General features: G+C 44.2%; 1 protein-coding gene across 4 annotated transcripts; it reads right to left on the reverse strand.

Moving 5' to 3' along the window:
* Positions 1–9,205: 9,205 nt before the first annotated feature.
* On the reverse strand, positions 9,206–13,819 carry LOC134875473 (52 kDa repressor of the inhibitor of the protein kinase-like). Of its 4 annotated transcripts, XR_010167200.1 has the most exons (3): positions 9,972–11,443; positions 9,510–9,621; positions 9,206–9,367 (listed from the first exon to the last, which is right to left on the reverse strand). XR_010167200.1 is itself a non-coding variant. In XM_063900075.1 (2 exons), the coding sequence occupies exon 1, from the start codon at positions 11,289–11,291 to the stop codon at positions 10,005–10,007; it is 1,287 nt and encodes a 428-aa protein (XP_063756145.1). In that variant the 5' UTR covers positions 11,292–11,443; the 3' UTR covers positions 9,206–9,621; positions 9,972–10,004. The 4 variants fall into 4 exon arrangements, 1 of the variants encoding a protein (XP_063756145.1); XR_010167201.1 differs by lacking the exon at positions 9,972–11,443 and adding an exon at positions 13,471–13,819 and having other exon boundaries at positions 9,206–9,621; XR_010167199.1 differs by having other exon boundaries at positions 9,510–11,443.
* Positions 13,820–14,275: the final 456 nt, after the last annotated feature.

A 14,275-nucleotide genomic window follows, 5' to 3' on the forward strand; every position in this document is an offset into this window, starting at 1 on the left:
GCAGTTTAATCTTCAAGAAATGGAGGCATGCCCAAATAAAAATAAAAGTTAAATCAAATAATTGACAAGAATAAATAACTCTATACACAAATTTCAATTACGTTAGTTAGTAAGAACACTGACTCACATGAGTGCAAACTGAATACAAAGTTTGTATTACAAACAGAACTTGAGTTTTTTTTCCCCCAACAGGGTATATAACTGTTCTTTCTAAGCATTAAAATGAAGAAATGTGAGCATGTCTACGTGGTCAGGTGTCAGGCTTGCTCTTTTTTTACTAACAATGTTCCCAGCAGCTGAGAAGAGACGCTCAGATGGCGTTGATGTTGCGGGTACAGCCAGGTATGATCTGGCCAGCTGAGCCAGGTTGGGGAACTTTCCTTCATTATCCCTCCACCACTGCAGTGGGCTGAGGCTCCTGACCTTCTTATGTTCACCAAAGTACATTTGTACTTCCTTCCTCAACATTTCCTCTTCATCTTCCTGGTCATCATCATTGTTGCTGTCGTCTGAGTCTGAGTCCATCAATGAGACTAGCAGAGTATTATTATATTATTAGAATAGTATTACTATTACTAGTATTACTATTTATTTAGACCTGCAGTCGGCACAAACAGTGTTGAATAGCGCAAGGTGCACTGTGCACCGGGGAGGAGAACGGACATGAGACCTCTGAATCAGGCGGGCATTCCTCTCACTACACATCTCCCGCTGTTGGCAGGAATATGCGCTCTTCTTTTGCCTTAATTTACTTTTTTACTTTGTATACAAGCTCTTCTACAAACATCCCGACCACTGTCACCCTCAGGTGTTGAATATTCAGTCTATAACGGGCAAATTACGAATCATTGCTTTATCTCCGTGTCGTTGCTATGCACGCCGCCAGCATAGCGACAGGCTATACAAAGCAGCATGAAATCAAAGAAATGGAAACGTAATTACGTTTCCCTTTCTTTGATGAAATATTTACCCCGCGTCTCGATCTGAAAAACCTCATTCACTTCCTCAACATTTCCTCTTCATCTTCCTGGTCATCATCATTGTTGCTGTCGTCTGAGTCTGAGTCCATCAATGAGACTAGCAGAGACTTCTTACCTTGGATGGGCAGCTTTCCTCCTGGTTGGTCACTGTCTGAGTCACCCGGCTCCATACCTGCTTGAAGCCGTTCCTTCTTCCTTCTTCTTGCGTCAAGTGCAAGAGCCTGAAGTTCGGCTTGCACTTTTTGTATCTCATCGGGTGATAAGAAACCAAGCCTGCGGTACCTTTAATAGATACAAAAAGAAATAAAGATACAACATTAAAAATGTGTTAAAACATCCAGTTTCCATGATATAATATACACTAAATACAAAAAAGGAAATGGAAAAACAAGCAGTAGGTAGTAATAGCAACAGATAAACAATGTTATACATGCCAGACAATAACAATTAAACCACACAAACCTGGGGTCAAGGGCAGTAGCACGGACACACACATTTCGACCATCCTCACTGAATGTGGTCTCTCTGGTCCACCTGGTAGCTATCTGCTCATCTGCCTCTGTCTGAAACGCGTTTATTGGAACACACTCAAAGGATCTGTTCTGAGTAGATTTCTGGAGACCCTTCACCAGTCGAGGCAGTGTAGAGACTGTCACATAACTCTCTGCACTTAGGAAGGTAGTGGCTTCCTCAAAGGGCTTCAGAACTTGCTGAAGTTCTTCCAGTAGGGCCCACTGGCTCGTCTTCAAATCGAGGTAGTGCTTTCCCCTTTTGGTGAGGTCTGGGTCTGACAAGACCGCAGCCACCAGCCACCGCTGCTCCAGAAGGCGACTCACCATATAATAGGAGCTGTTCCAACGGGTGGATACATCCTGGGTTAACTTGTTCTCTACAACACCCATAGACTTCTGTTTGGTCTTCAACTTGGTGCTGGCCAGCTCACTCTTCTTAAAGTGTTCCACAAGTGATCTTGCAGCCCCAAGTGTCCTATTTATTTGTGGATCTTTCTTTAAGGCATGACCTATCACCAACTGCAAGGTGTGGCCAGCGCATCTGTGTGAGGCAACTCCATACCGATCATGCAGGATCCTCAAAGCAGCAACAATATTGGCAGCATTGTCGTGCACAATGGCCAGGATGTCCTCCTTGAATGAGATGCCCATCTTCTCTACTGATTCCTCTAACCACTTAGCAATGTTTTCAGCCTCATGGCGCTCCTCCAGTGGCATGGTGGTCAGGACGTATGAGGTCAACTCAAATTTTTCATTCAGAAAATGGCAAGTTATACCCAAGTACGCCTCGGTGGCGACACTTGTCCAGCAATCAGTGGTGAGTGTTATTTTTGAGTTTGCATTTTTTATTTCAGCTTTGACTTTGTCTAGAGTAGCCTTATACTTTTCCTCCATCAAATCTGTGAAGTGGCGTCTGGAAGGCAACAGGTAACCTGGGTGAAAGGTGTTTATCATCTCCCTGAATCCAACACCCTCCACAATTGCCATGGGCCTCATGTCCTTGATTATCATGTTGAGGATGCTTTGAGTGAGCACAGATGCTCTCTCTGGTGTGCATTCCTCTTCCACATCTTTTTTTTTGGATGGGAAAAACTGTAATATGCCACTAAAAAATAGACAAATAAAGCAGATTAGGACAATGATTTCGAAAAAAGGGGACATTTTATAAATTAGTCACAGACTATAATAAATGTATTTATTTGTTTCAATTAAAATCAAGTATTCACCTACATTTAGCCTACTGATATAGCCTAAACTTAGGCCTACATTATAAATTAGTCACAGACTATAATAAATATAATTTCTATTGTTTTCAGTTCAAATAAAGTATTATCCTACATTTACTGATATAGGCCCACAAAGAGGCCGTTATGAAACGAAAGTGGAAAAAAAGGGCTATCATCGGTTATGGTAGCCTTGGGGTAGGGTAGCCAACTCTCTCCACGTCATTCTATTGACGCACCAAAACCAGTGGCGGCTCCTGACAAATTTCTCAGGGGGGGCAAAAGTTGTGATGATGGCTAAGATGACCCATTCAATGGGTAAAATAATAATAAATAAAAGTCAGATAGCCAGCTTTACAGTGTCACATCTCATTGTTTAATTTGGTTTTCAACCACTAGATGCAACCCCAGACATAAAATATACAATACATTTGGTTCCACAATAAAACACACATTAACAGATAGTTTGTCATCTAATAGTTTGCCCTTGAAATCACTTTTAGCACAGTCTACAATTTATAGCCATCATGGATGCCATAGCAATAATCAAATCAAATTATACTATAATCAAAACTGTAATTAATCAAAATTTTCCAGAACATATTCCATTTACCACTATACAGTTTACAGGTTTAGTAAAGGTATAGAAAACCAACAGACCCAACAGGCATGACGTGCATGCTGCTGATTCTGTGAAACTGAATCATTTACTGAAAGGGGCGTGTTCAAAAAAATAGCAGTGCCAGGTTCAACTATTGAGGTCATTGATTATGTGAAAAAAAATAGGTGTTAAACAGATGGCCCCTATTCAAGGATCAAGGCAACTGATGCTGCATATGCTGGCTGTGCATTTGTCCTTGAAAAACAGAGTAAAACGGGTTGTTTAAGACACTGTTAAGAAGAAGAGCATTCTTTGATTAAGAAATTAATAAAAGAGGGGAAAACCTATAAAGAAGTGCAGAAAATGATAGGCTGTTCAGCTAAAATGATATCAAACGCTTTAAAATGGCAGCCAAAACCATCACCACCAGGTGAGGAAGAAAAAGAAAAACAACTATTCGAAGGGATCGGAGAATAACCAAAATGGCAAAGGATCAGCCAATGATCAGCTCCAGGAGGATCAGAGAAGATCTAAGATTGCCTGTGAGTACTGTAACAATCAGACAACGTCTATGTGAAGCCAAGCTACCACCAAGAAGCCCCCGCAAAGTCCCATTGTTAAAAAAATACATGTAATGAAGCGGTCACCTTTTTAAACACACTGCTATTATTATGAACATAACTGTATTTGGCTGGCAATATGCAATCAATACAACTATTTACAATTCAACATTTGGAGAGTACAACATAACACAACTCACCATTTAAGAACACACTCACTCATCACTTGTATTGAAATTTAGCTCGCCTCTCTTTCAAGCAAGCAAAGCGATCAATCACCCTCTCGTTGAAATCAGGCATGTTCCTGACCAGCTCTCTTTCCATGGAAAGCATGCCCAATGCATTCAGACGTTCCTGTCCCATTGTATTTCTCAGGAATGTCTTGATCCTCTTTAAGGTGGAGAAACACCTCTCAGCTTCAGCTGTTGTCATCGGAGTGGTTATGAGGATGTTCAACAGCGCCACAGTCTCAGAGAAGGTTTCCTGGAGGTTGTAGCTCTGTAGAACCTGGTACAGAGCCAGTGCACCGCAGCAGCCCCTGAAGTCTGGACTTTCGTAGATGAGAGAAAGCTCAGTCCTGAGCCTCTCCTTGTGTAGCATGGGGTATGCCCTCACGGTGGTATTCAGAGCCTCTTCAGGGAATGTTGTCCGATGCCGGTCAAACAGCTCTGCCTCTAGCAGCACGGCACTCACAAGGTGGCTGGTGAAGGAGAACCTGGCTTTGGCATGGCCAAGGATTGTGTCACAGATCTGTTAAAATTATAAAAAAATGTATAGTCAGTAACACACAATTGTTAAAAAAAAAGAAAAAAAAATCTAGTGATGGCATGAATGTGGCCATGATCTACTGCAGGGGTCCCCAAACTTTTTGCAAAGAGGGCCAGATTTGGTGAAGTAAAAATGTGTGGGGGCTGAGTCGGCCGACCTTTCAGCCTGACATCCTTTGAACCATTAACATTAAATGCAAATTAACTATTTAATACCTTTTTTTTTTTTTTTACCAAAATCACTCTTTTCATATTTGAAGACCACATAAAATGACACAAATGTCTGGAAAAAAAGGAAGCTTAAACATATCTAGGTTCATTTGAAACATTATTATATTTTATATTATATTTAAAAAAAAAATCAAAAATTGCACTTGAATAAAAATCAAACCAAAAACAAGAATAGACCCTGTCTCTGTTAAGAAAAGATGCACTCAAATATATAACCATACAATCAAGTCTCAACAAAACTGCACTTGAATAGATATTGATCGTGTCATCACAGTAGATGAGGTGAGTAGTGACTGAGGCTGTGTATGTCGCTCTAAGACGGGTGTGGTGGGGGTGTCAGCGGCGTGGAGCGGGTCTCATAGCGGGCACAGCTCCGTGACACCGCCGGTGGGGGCTGTAGGGACGGGGGCGAGGGGCTCACGGCAGCACCGCTGCTCGGTGGAAACAGCAGTGATGACGTGCTTTCACGTCCGAGTCTCCAAACCAGAAGTGTTTGTAACAGCACCGGAAAAGTCGCTAGATCTGACGTTACCTTGCGTTGCTCCTCACAGACTCACATGCAGCACTGTGTGTGTGGTAGCGGCCCCGCCTCCCCCCCCACACAGACAGAGATCCTGGATGAATGACAAGAGGCTTCACTCCCTTCATTTCATTCCGCTACGGAACAAACGCGCCCAGGTGCTGAGACCGAGTCACAGAGTGAAGCCTCTTGTCATTCAGCCTGTTTGGAGGCCAGAGACGAGGAAAGCAAAGAGGCATGCACATGGCGATATATCGAGGCTGGAAAAAAAAAAGTACGTGCTGGCGGGCCGCATATTATTGATTATTTGATGACAGAGGCTGCGGGCCGGTTGGAATTTGAACGCGGGCCGGGCCGTAGTTTGGGGACCACTGATCTACTGTATCTACTGTCTCACAGTTCCAAAGTATTTGTTATTCATGCAGACTTATTACTGTATCCTTGTGTGCATATAATGGACAAGTAATGGGTGAGTAATTACTGAATCCAACTGTAAAAACAGAGGTTGTGACTTTATCACTTGGTTCCAACACTTGAGTATGCCTACATCATTGGTCAGTAATGAATGCAGATACCTCTTTTGACAGCCTCTGCTTCTCTTGTTCTCCCAAGGCTCTCCTTGATCTTGTGGTACCTGGGGCTTCTTGCTGCTGCTGTTGAGAGGAGCTTTGGTCCCTGGGAGACAGATCAAAAGTGTTAGAATATGAATGAGACAGTATGTCAGTGTCATTATCAATAATTACTATCTTTAAAAAAAAAAAAAAAACTGTTTGTGTTGCACAACTTTTTGGAAATGGCTGAAAAAAATATCACTATTTCTGGATGTGCTAAATTTACTTATGCACACAAATGCAGATGACTAAATTGGCTCATTACTTTTGAGTTCCTATACATTATTGCCATCACAGCATGCTGACATTTAGTAATGAACATGTGCATAATTATTATTATAATTACTCTATTGTATTATCTTACCTGATGGCCTGAATACTGCTGGTGAAGTTCTGCAGGGCACGTTTGATGAACACCATGTCAATGTCCCTCTTCTGCAGCTGTTGGTACATCATGTCAACATGAGGCATGATTTGATGAAACTGCTGCAGGAAAAAAACAAAATCTTCATCCTGCAGCATCCTCAGGAAGCCAGACGCCTCCCTCACGGTGGTGCTGTCAAAGGTGCTGTCTGACCTGATGGTCTCAAAACACTCTATGAGGTCGCCCAGGTTCTCATAGACAGTGCTCACGATCCTGCTGTTGAAGTTCCATCTTGTGGATGATGCTCTAGGCAGCCTTCGTGCAACAATCTGGTCGAGAAGGGCTGTGCGTTTGGGTGACCGGGTAAAAAAACTGGAAATCCCACCAAGGTCAGAGAAAAAAATTCTCACTGCTGAGATGTGTGAAGTGGCCTGCTGCATGATCAAATTCAGCTGGTGTGCGTAGCAATGCAAATAATGGGCATTTTTGTACTCTTCTCGTACCTTTTGCTGCACACCAGCTCTCTCTCCTCTCATCACACTGGCACCGTCGTAGGCTTGCGCAATGAGTTTACACTTATCATCATCAGTGAAAACGCTATTCAGTCTCTCCAAAATTGCATCGGCAATGGAGCTGGCCGTTGCTGACAAGATGGGGACAAATTCAAAGAACCGTTCTTGCACAGCGTGTTTTCCATCTACATATCTCAGCACCAGCACCAACTGAGTCTGTGTAGAGACGTCTGTGGTCTCATCTGCTTGGATTGCCACGAATCTTGCTGCTCTCACCTCCTCCACGATACGCTCTCTGATGACAGATGCCATGCAATCCAGCAGCTCATTCTGCACCGTCTTTGATGTGCCCTTAAAGACTGTGGCTCCTCAAACACCTCGTCCAGCGACGCCACTAAATCAACCAGTCCACGAAAAATCCCCGCGTTGCTGGACCCCTCACTCTCATCCTTGCCTCTCAGAGCTAACTCAAACACGCCACAGAATTTCACACAGTCGATAAGGCGGCCTAGGATGTGCCGGTTCTTGCTCACCTCATCGTTGTGACGGCGCACGGCTATCCTGTAGCTCTCATCCAGCTGTGTGGCAATGTTCACTCTCCCAAATGCCGACAGTTTTAGGCAGCTGTCCATATGCATCTTCGATGCTTCGTGTTTCTTCACCTTTTCTGAGAGGTGGTGCATATCAGTGACACCCGTCTTTGTCCAGGCGGTGTCAGTGTTGGCATCCGGGTGGATTAGCACACAGGGGTAGCAAAACAGAGCGTTAGCCACTTCACAACCTGCTAGCCATGTTTTCCGCTCGTACCAGCTCCGGGAAAATCCGCGGCTGTATGTTTTCCCCGCTTTTGTTGACACCTGCTTGATGTTTAAATTTGGTCTGGGTGGTCCCAATTCTTTAACAGCCAATTTATCCGCATTGCTTCGACGACTGAACGGTAATTCCCTCAGGGAAACGATGGAATTGCAGTTGCCAGCCATGATGATTCGGCTCCGCCGATCGACCGCCGATCGACCGCCGATTCGGCGGAGACCGCCGAGCACGCATCAGTGCGTAACTGCGTATGACGAAATCACGTTAGGGCAAGCCCCCCCGGAGCCCATAGAAATGCATTGTATCGTTCGATTTTTGAAAAAACGAGTCTCAACATGTAAGTCTATGAGAGCGCCTGGGGCGATTTTCAATCTGACTGATATCGCCCCAAGGGGGCGGGGCTACTGGTTGGACAGTGACATCCAGGCTGCTGATTGTCGCAGCGATATTCAGGCTGCTGTTTGGACTATACTATTAAGACTTAGACCGGCAAAATAAACTCTTTTCTCTCTTTTTTTTTTTTTTTTTTTTTTTTCGTTTGGCTTAAGGAGGGCGGTGCACTATCGCCCCCTATGGGCCAGCCGCCCCTGACCAAAACCCAGCTGGTCCTTCTGTTGCTAATATAGACCCAAGGTCGTAATGTACGACACAATTATGAGTATTATTATATTATTAGAATAGTATTACTATTTATTTAGACCTGCAGTCGGCACAAACAGTGTTGAATAGCGCAAGGTGCACTGTGCACCGGGGAGGAGAACGGACATGAGACCTCTGAATCAGGCGGGCATTCCTCTCACTACACATCTCCCGCTGTTGGCAGGAATATGCGCTCTTCTTTTGCCTTAATTTACTTTTTTACTTTGTATACAAGCTCTTCTACAAACATCCCGACCACTGTCACCCTCAGGTGTTGAATATTCAGTCTATAACGGGCAAATTACGAATCATTGCTTTATCTCTGTGTCGTTGCTATGCACGCCGCCAGCATAGCGACAGGCTATACAAAGCAGCATGAAATCAAAGAAAGGGAAACGTAATTACGTTTCCCTTTCTTTGATGAAATATTTACCCCGCGTCTCGATCTGAAAAACCTCATTCACTTCCTCAATACATCTCCTACAGAAACAAACACTTAGTTAGACTTACGACTGTCCAGCTTGTTTTCTGTCATCCTCCAGCAGCACACCAGGATGTCGCCGCTTCATGTGCTCATGCATAGTTGTGGTGCTGCTATGGTACGCCAACTCCTTCTTGCAAATGCGGCACACGACGAAGTCTTCGTGTGCCTTCTCTTTAAAATATCTCCACACTTTAGATGTCTTTGTCCGTTTATTGGGCTGATCATCATCTTCGGGCACCCTCGGGCGTGCAGCCATTGTTTACCGCTTCTGTTCCAGCACATCTACCGCTCGCGCAAATCACTTTTTTTTTTTTTTTTTTTTTTTTTTTGGTGCAAATCACGTAAACGACGGTACAGGCCCGTAGCCAGCATTGTGGTGGGGGGGGGGATCTTTTCCCCCCGAAAGTGGACTTCATTTGGCTCCCTACTCCAATGCCCCCTAAATACACCAGCACACTTCAAATCTTTTAATTTAGACATATTTTATTCATCGTCAAGTTTGTTGTGAGTCTGTTGTTGCTGTCCTTCATTTTTTGTCTGTTGCTCCCCACTGTTAACATAAATGGACATGAATTGCTTCAATTGAGCTATCTCTATAGTCATTAAAACTTTAACAAGAATGAAGAATTTGATATAAATGTAAGTGTTACTCAAACTTCCTACATCTGTGATTGTCTGTCTCTGTTGCTCACCTCAGTTGTCTGTTGCTTTCTTCCATTGCCTGTCTGTTGCTGCCCTCCATTGTCTGTCTCTGTTGTTGTTCTGTCTGTCTGTTGTTGCTGTCCTTTATTGTCTATCTCTCCACTGTTGACATAAATAGATAAGAATTACTTCATGAAGTACACTATCGGTATGGTCATTAAAACTTAAACATGAATTAATAATGATATAAATTGAAGTGTTCCAGAAAAGAGCTTTCAAACAGCATCAAAACCATCTCTTTGTAATTTAAATTGACATAATCAAGGTTGAATGTGTAGTGCCCTACCCTCTTACTTAAAACATTCTTAGTCCATTTCTCCCTTATATTAGTGCCAGATTCATGCAAATGCAGTTCTGGGGTTCTACCTTACCACTAAGAAGGCACACAAAGTTTGATTAAAATCTGTGTCGGTTGGGCCCCAAAGTGTCTGATTTCACGTGAAATGACCCACCCCCCATGTCTCCCTCTTCTTCTTCTATGGCTTCTATTGCATCAGAACGCTCATCAGCTCCAATCGTCTTGGGTGCATTTTTGAGTATAGATCGACAGCTTCATCCAGATCCAGAGCCATGTCGTAGTGGGTATGGATGAGAGCCAAGGATGACATGCGGTCCTCTCCCATGCTGCTCCGCATGAATGTGTTGAGTCTCCGGAGAACACTGGCAGACCTCTCACATTCGCAGGAGGTCACTGGCAAGGTGCATGCAATTTTCAGGAGTTTGAAGATGTTCGGATACATCATCTCATCACACTCTTTGATAGCTGAGGCACATGAGCTTGGTCTTTGGTGTAATGCTTTGACCTGCCACTTCAACTTCCACCGTTTCAGCTCCTGGTCAATGACCTCTGGTGATGGCAAGTCATCTTGGTACAGAGCGACTGCTTCAGAGATGTCCACCGTTACATCTGAGTTGCACTGGACAGATGGAATTAGGCCCATGAGCCTTGATGCGGTCACAGAGAGGGGACTAAATCTGGACTCAAACTCTGAAATGACATGGTCTAAGAAGGGTATCGTCATGTTCCGGAGATAGTACTCCTTCACTCCTTCAGCGGGTACATTTTCCCTGTGTTTCTGCCTTCCAGCTGCTCTCGGCTGGGTTGGTTCCACGTTGACCTGAGCAGCCATCCTAACTGCTTGTTCGTAGATTTGATTGAAGTCGTCGTCGATGGTCTCGCGGAGCTCCTTGTAGACAGACTTCACCTCATCAACCATGCTAAATGCCTCGATGATGTCGAGTGAGGTGCTTTGCAGTTTCACCGTGATGCCCGCCAGGTGGGATAAAACTTGGTATACGGTGAGGAATGTGAGGATGAATCCAAAGTTTTGTAGCCCACTCAAGAGACCATAGGCCTCTGCTTTGTACTTGCCCTCCCATCCACTGGTGACATCTTCACTGTACTCCTCTGTATGGAGACCCTGTGCCATGACTTCCAGAGCCTTAATAATGAAGACAAAGGCACTGTAGAAGTGACTGTAGGCATCATGCCGTGCTGCCCATCTTGTGCGGCTGAGGTCAATCAGGGGCTTCCGCTTTCCGGTAGAATGTGCCTCCTTATCTACAACCTCCTTGAGAAGGTGTTCCCTCTTCGGGCTGCAGGTGAAGAACATGACGATGTACTTCATCTTATCAATCATGTTGCGCACAACTGGAAGAGCACAAGAGCGTGCAATGACAAGGTTCAAGCAATGCCCATTGCAGTGCATATAAACTGCCTTAGGCGCATCCTTTTTTATCAAAGCTTGAACGCCAACATTTTCGCTGCTCATATTGCTGGCGCCATCGTACCCCTGGCCTCGACAGTCAGCAATCTCTATGCTTAGATGACTCAGCACATCTTTGATCGCGCTTGCAATGTGGCGACCTGTGATCCGTGGCAAAGTACAAATCTCAAGCAACTCCTCTCTGATATTTAAGTCTTTGTCCACGAAGCAAACACACATTGGCATCAGCTCTTCATTATGGGATGTGACCTCATCAGCTAGGACTGTGTACATCTGAGCATGCCTGACCTCTTCCACGATCTTGGCCTGAATCATGTGCTTCCCTATTACATCAATCATTTCATTTTGGCTTTGAGGTGATAGATATGTGGCATTTTTTAGCTTTGGTTTCTCCAAATGCTGCTTCAGCTTTTCATCGTGATTTGAAAGCAGTTTCAATAGGGCCAAGAAATTCCCAGGATTGCCACTACAATGCTGCTGCTCAGCTGATCCTCTCAGTGCAATGCATTGACGGCCACAGTAGAGAACAGCCTCTGCAACGCACTTGAGAATGTGCCTGTTCTCTTTGATGTTGGTCTCCTTTGCACTGTCCATACGGACTGATATCCGGGTATTGGGGTTTTCATGTGACTGTCGAAACAGTTTTGCTCTTTCAAATGCCACTAAATGGTTTGCTTTCGATTGGTGGCTTCCAATTATCTTCGTTTTCTTATGCCATTTACTGAAGGGCGCATTTATCAGTGAAGTTGACTGTTTCCTCTCTGTGGCATTGAGAAAGAGAGCACAGCATATGCAGAAAGCGCCATCGAGTTTCATGCTGTAAACCAGCCACCATCCATGCTCCTCAAACCAATCATACCTGAATGCCCTGTTGCACCCACCAATAAATGTAGTTGGGAAAATGAAATGTTTCGAAGGTCTGACGTGGTTTTTCACCAAATTGTACTTTTGGCCATCAGACATCTGACACACAGCCTGTGCTATTTCCTCAATAGATTTGGTTGCATCTATGAAGAAGCCAAGGTCACTGTCAAGTACAGAGCTCGGCTGGGCTACCTCACATTCTGCTGCCTGTCTCACTCTCACATCCTCAGCCACTTCAGGAGCTGCTGCATCTCTCTGCTCTTCCACTGCACTGTTACCTGGCAAGGCTGTTTCATTGCTGCTACTACTAGCTGCTGGTAGCTCACCCTCCACATGCTGACTCACTAAATAAATACAGCAAAAGAAAGACATTTAAGTCAATTTTAGAGTATTTCAAACCAGACATAATAATAATTTTATTCTCTGAATTATTTTATTTTCTATTGTGCACATAGAATTGTGAGGGTTTGGGTAATTTCATCAAGCAGATATATTGCATTTGTCATAAAACGGTTTTAACAAAAAGCACACACAACAAACGTCTGACAACAAACATCTGCACCTGAAACACAAACATCAGGTGCAGGGAAACTACACTGATTGACTCACATACACCCTATCCATGTTTAACCCCCTTTTTTTTTTACACCTCTATACTGTATTTTATTTACTATGGCCTTAGGAGCAACAGGCATGGTGACAGTAAAATACAGCCTAGCTGGAGCAACAGGCATGGTGACAGTAAAATACAGCCTAGCTTGATCATCAGCATTGCAAAGTGAGTTACTGAATGTTATTGTCACTTACATTTCTTAAAAATCAACTAATGGGCATAAAATAATTTGGCTTTAGTGTGGGGGGAACCCCTCATAAAATCCGTTTCACTCTCAGGAAAAGGTGGAGAGGCACCAATAGAGACCGAGGTCGAAACTGCACATAATAAGTTCTGTCATAGACATCTGAAGCCGCGAGCACAAAATGGTAACACTCTGCGTCAAGACAGTAGACTCAGGAGACAGACACTAGTCTAAAACAGACGGGGGGAACTGTCAGCTATGTGGCACTTGCAGAGCACAAGCATAACGAGATGGAGGGGGGGAGACATTGAAGCACCGAAGTCACGTTAACACGCCAAGCAATACACTTTTAACAATCCCGAAAATAGTTACTGTTACGTTCGCTATGTTTCCTACAAAATTGACAGTGGTATTTTCTGTGTTCGGCGAGGGATGGGGCTAGCATATAGCCTAATGGAGCTAGGCAACCACTGACAAGTAGCCTAGGTCAGTGAGTGTTCAGATGCAGCTAGGTCTAGCAGCTAAGTAGTAAAGAAATAGAAGCCCTGCACTCAGCAGCTTACCGATTTTGGTCCTTTTCTGGAATAAGTCACCAATGTTTTGGGACAATGTTGCCGCCGACTTCTTTCGTTTACGTTCCTTGTCTTCTTTTTTACCCATTTTCGCTATTCTTCTGATTCTTCTTTGTTCCTATGTAATAGGCGATTAGGCTAGCTACCAACAGAAATGGGGGCATTACCGCCACCGACTGGATTGGTGTAAAACAGTCTGAACAAAATGTGTAAACAGAAATATTAACCATTTTTCTTACTCGTCACTTCTCTGAGTCTACTTTTCTTTTTTATTAGTCTGGATTTTGATATTGTAAATTTAGATTTGAATCATGTATATTCACCGGAGATGAACAATTCATTCATTGAGTAGCCCACATATCTTGAGGGGCGTGTCTGTGTATGGGGGGAGGGGGGGGGGGGGGTCGAGTGCGGGAGGGGGATCGAACGAACCCTTCGATCCCCCCTGGCTACGGGCCTGCGGTATGTTGCACACGCCGACTTATTTACGTCTTCGACGTAATCGATTACGTTGAATAGTCGGGACAGCCCTACACAACAGTGCAGTGCCGATGTCCCCACCCTTTGAAAGGTCAGTCGTCTTTCTTTTATTGTGAACACACTCATTGTACACTTCTAAATAGTAAAAGCCGGTTACCGGTATCCAGCTGTCAAACGCTATCATAACACGGAAGTGTTCGACCGGAAGTTTAGACGCGCATACAAGTAACAGCGGAAGTAGAATTTACGGTTACCGTGCAACGAGGCTATTCGACGGCTGAGTATCGTTCCAAACTTCACCCTGCCTGCCGCACTT

Source organism: Eleginops maclovinus, chromosome 13, assembly GCF_036324505.1.
Source record: "Eleginops maclovinus isolate JMC-PN-2008 ecotype Puerto Natales chromosome 13, JC_Emac_rtc_rv5, whole genome shotgun sequence".
Taxonomy (NCBI): Eukaryota; Metazoa; Chordata; class Actinopteri; order Perciformes; family Eleginopidae; genus Eleginops; species Eleginops maclovinus.

Bases quoted from the DNA above. Each gene is read 5' to 3' on its own strand.
- LOC134875473 (XM_063900075.1), bottom strand. From the start codon at position 11,291: ATGAGCAGCGAAAATGTTGGCGTTCAAGCTTTGATAAAAAAGGATGCG.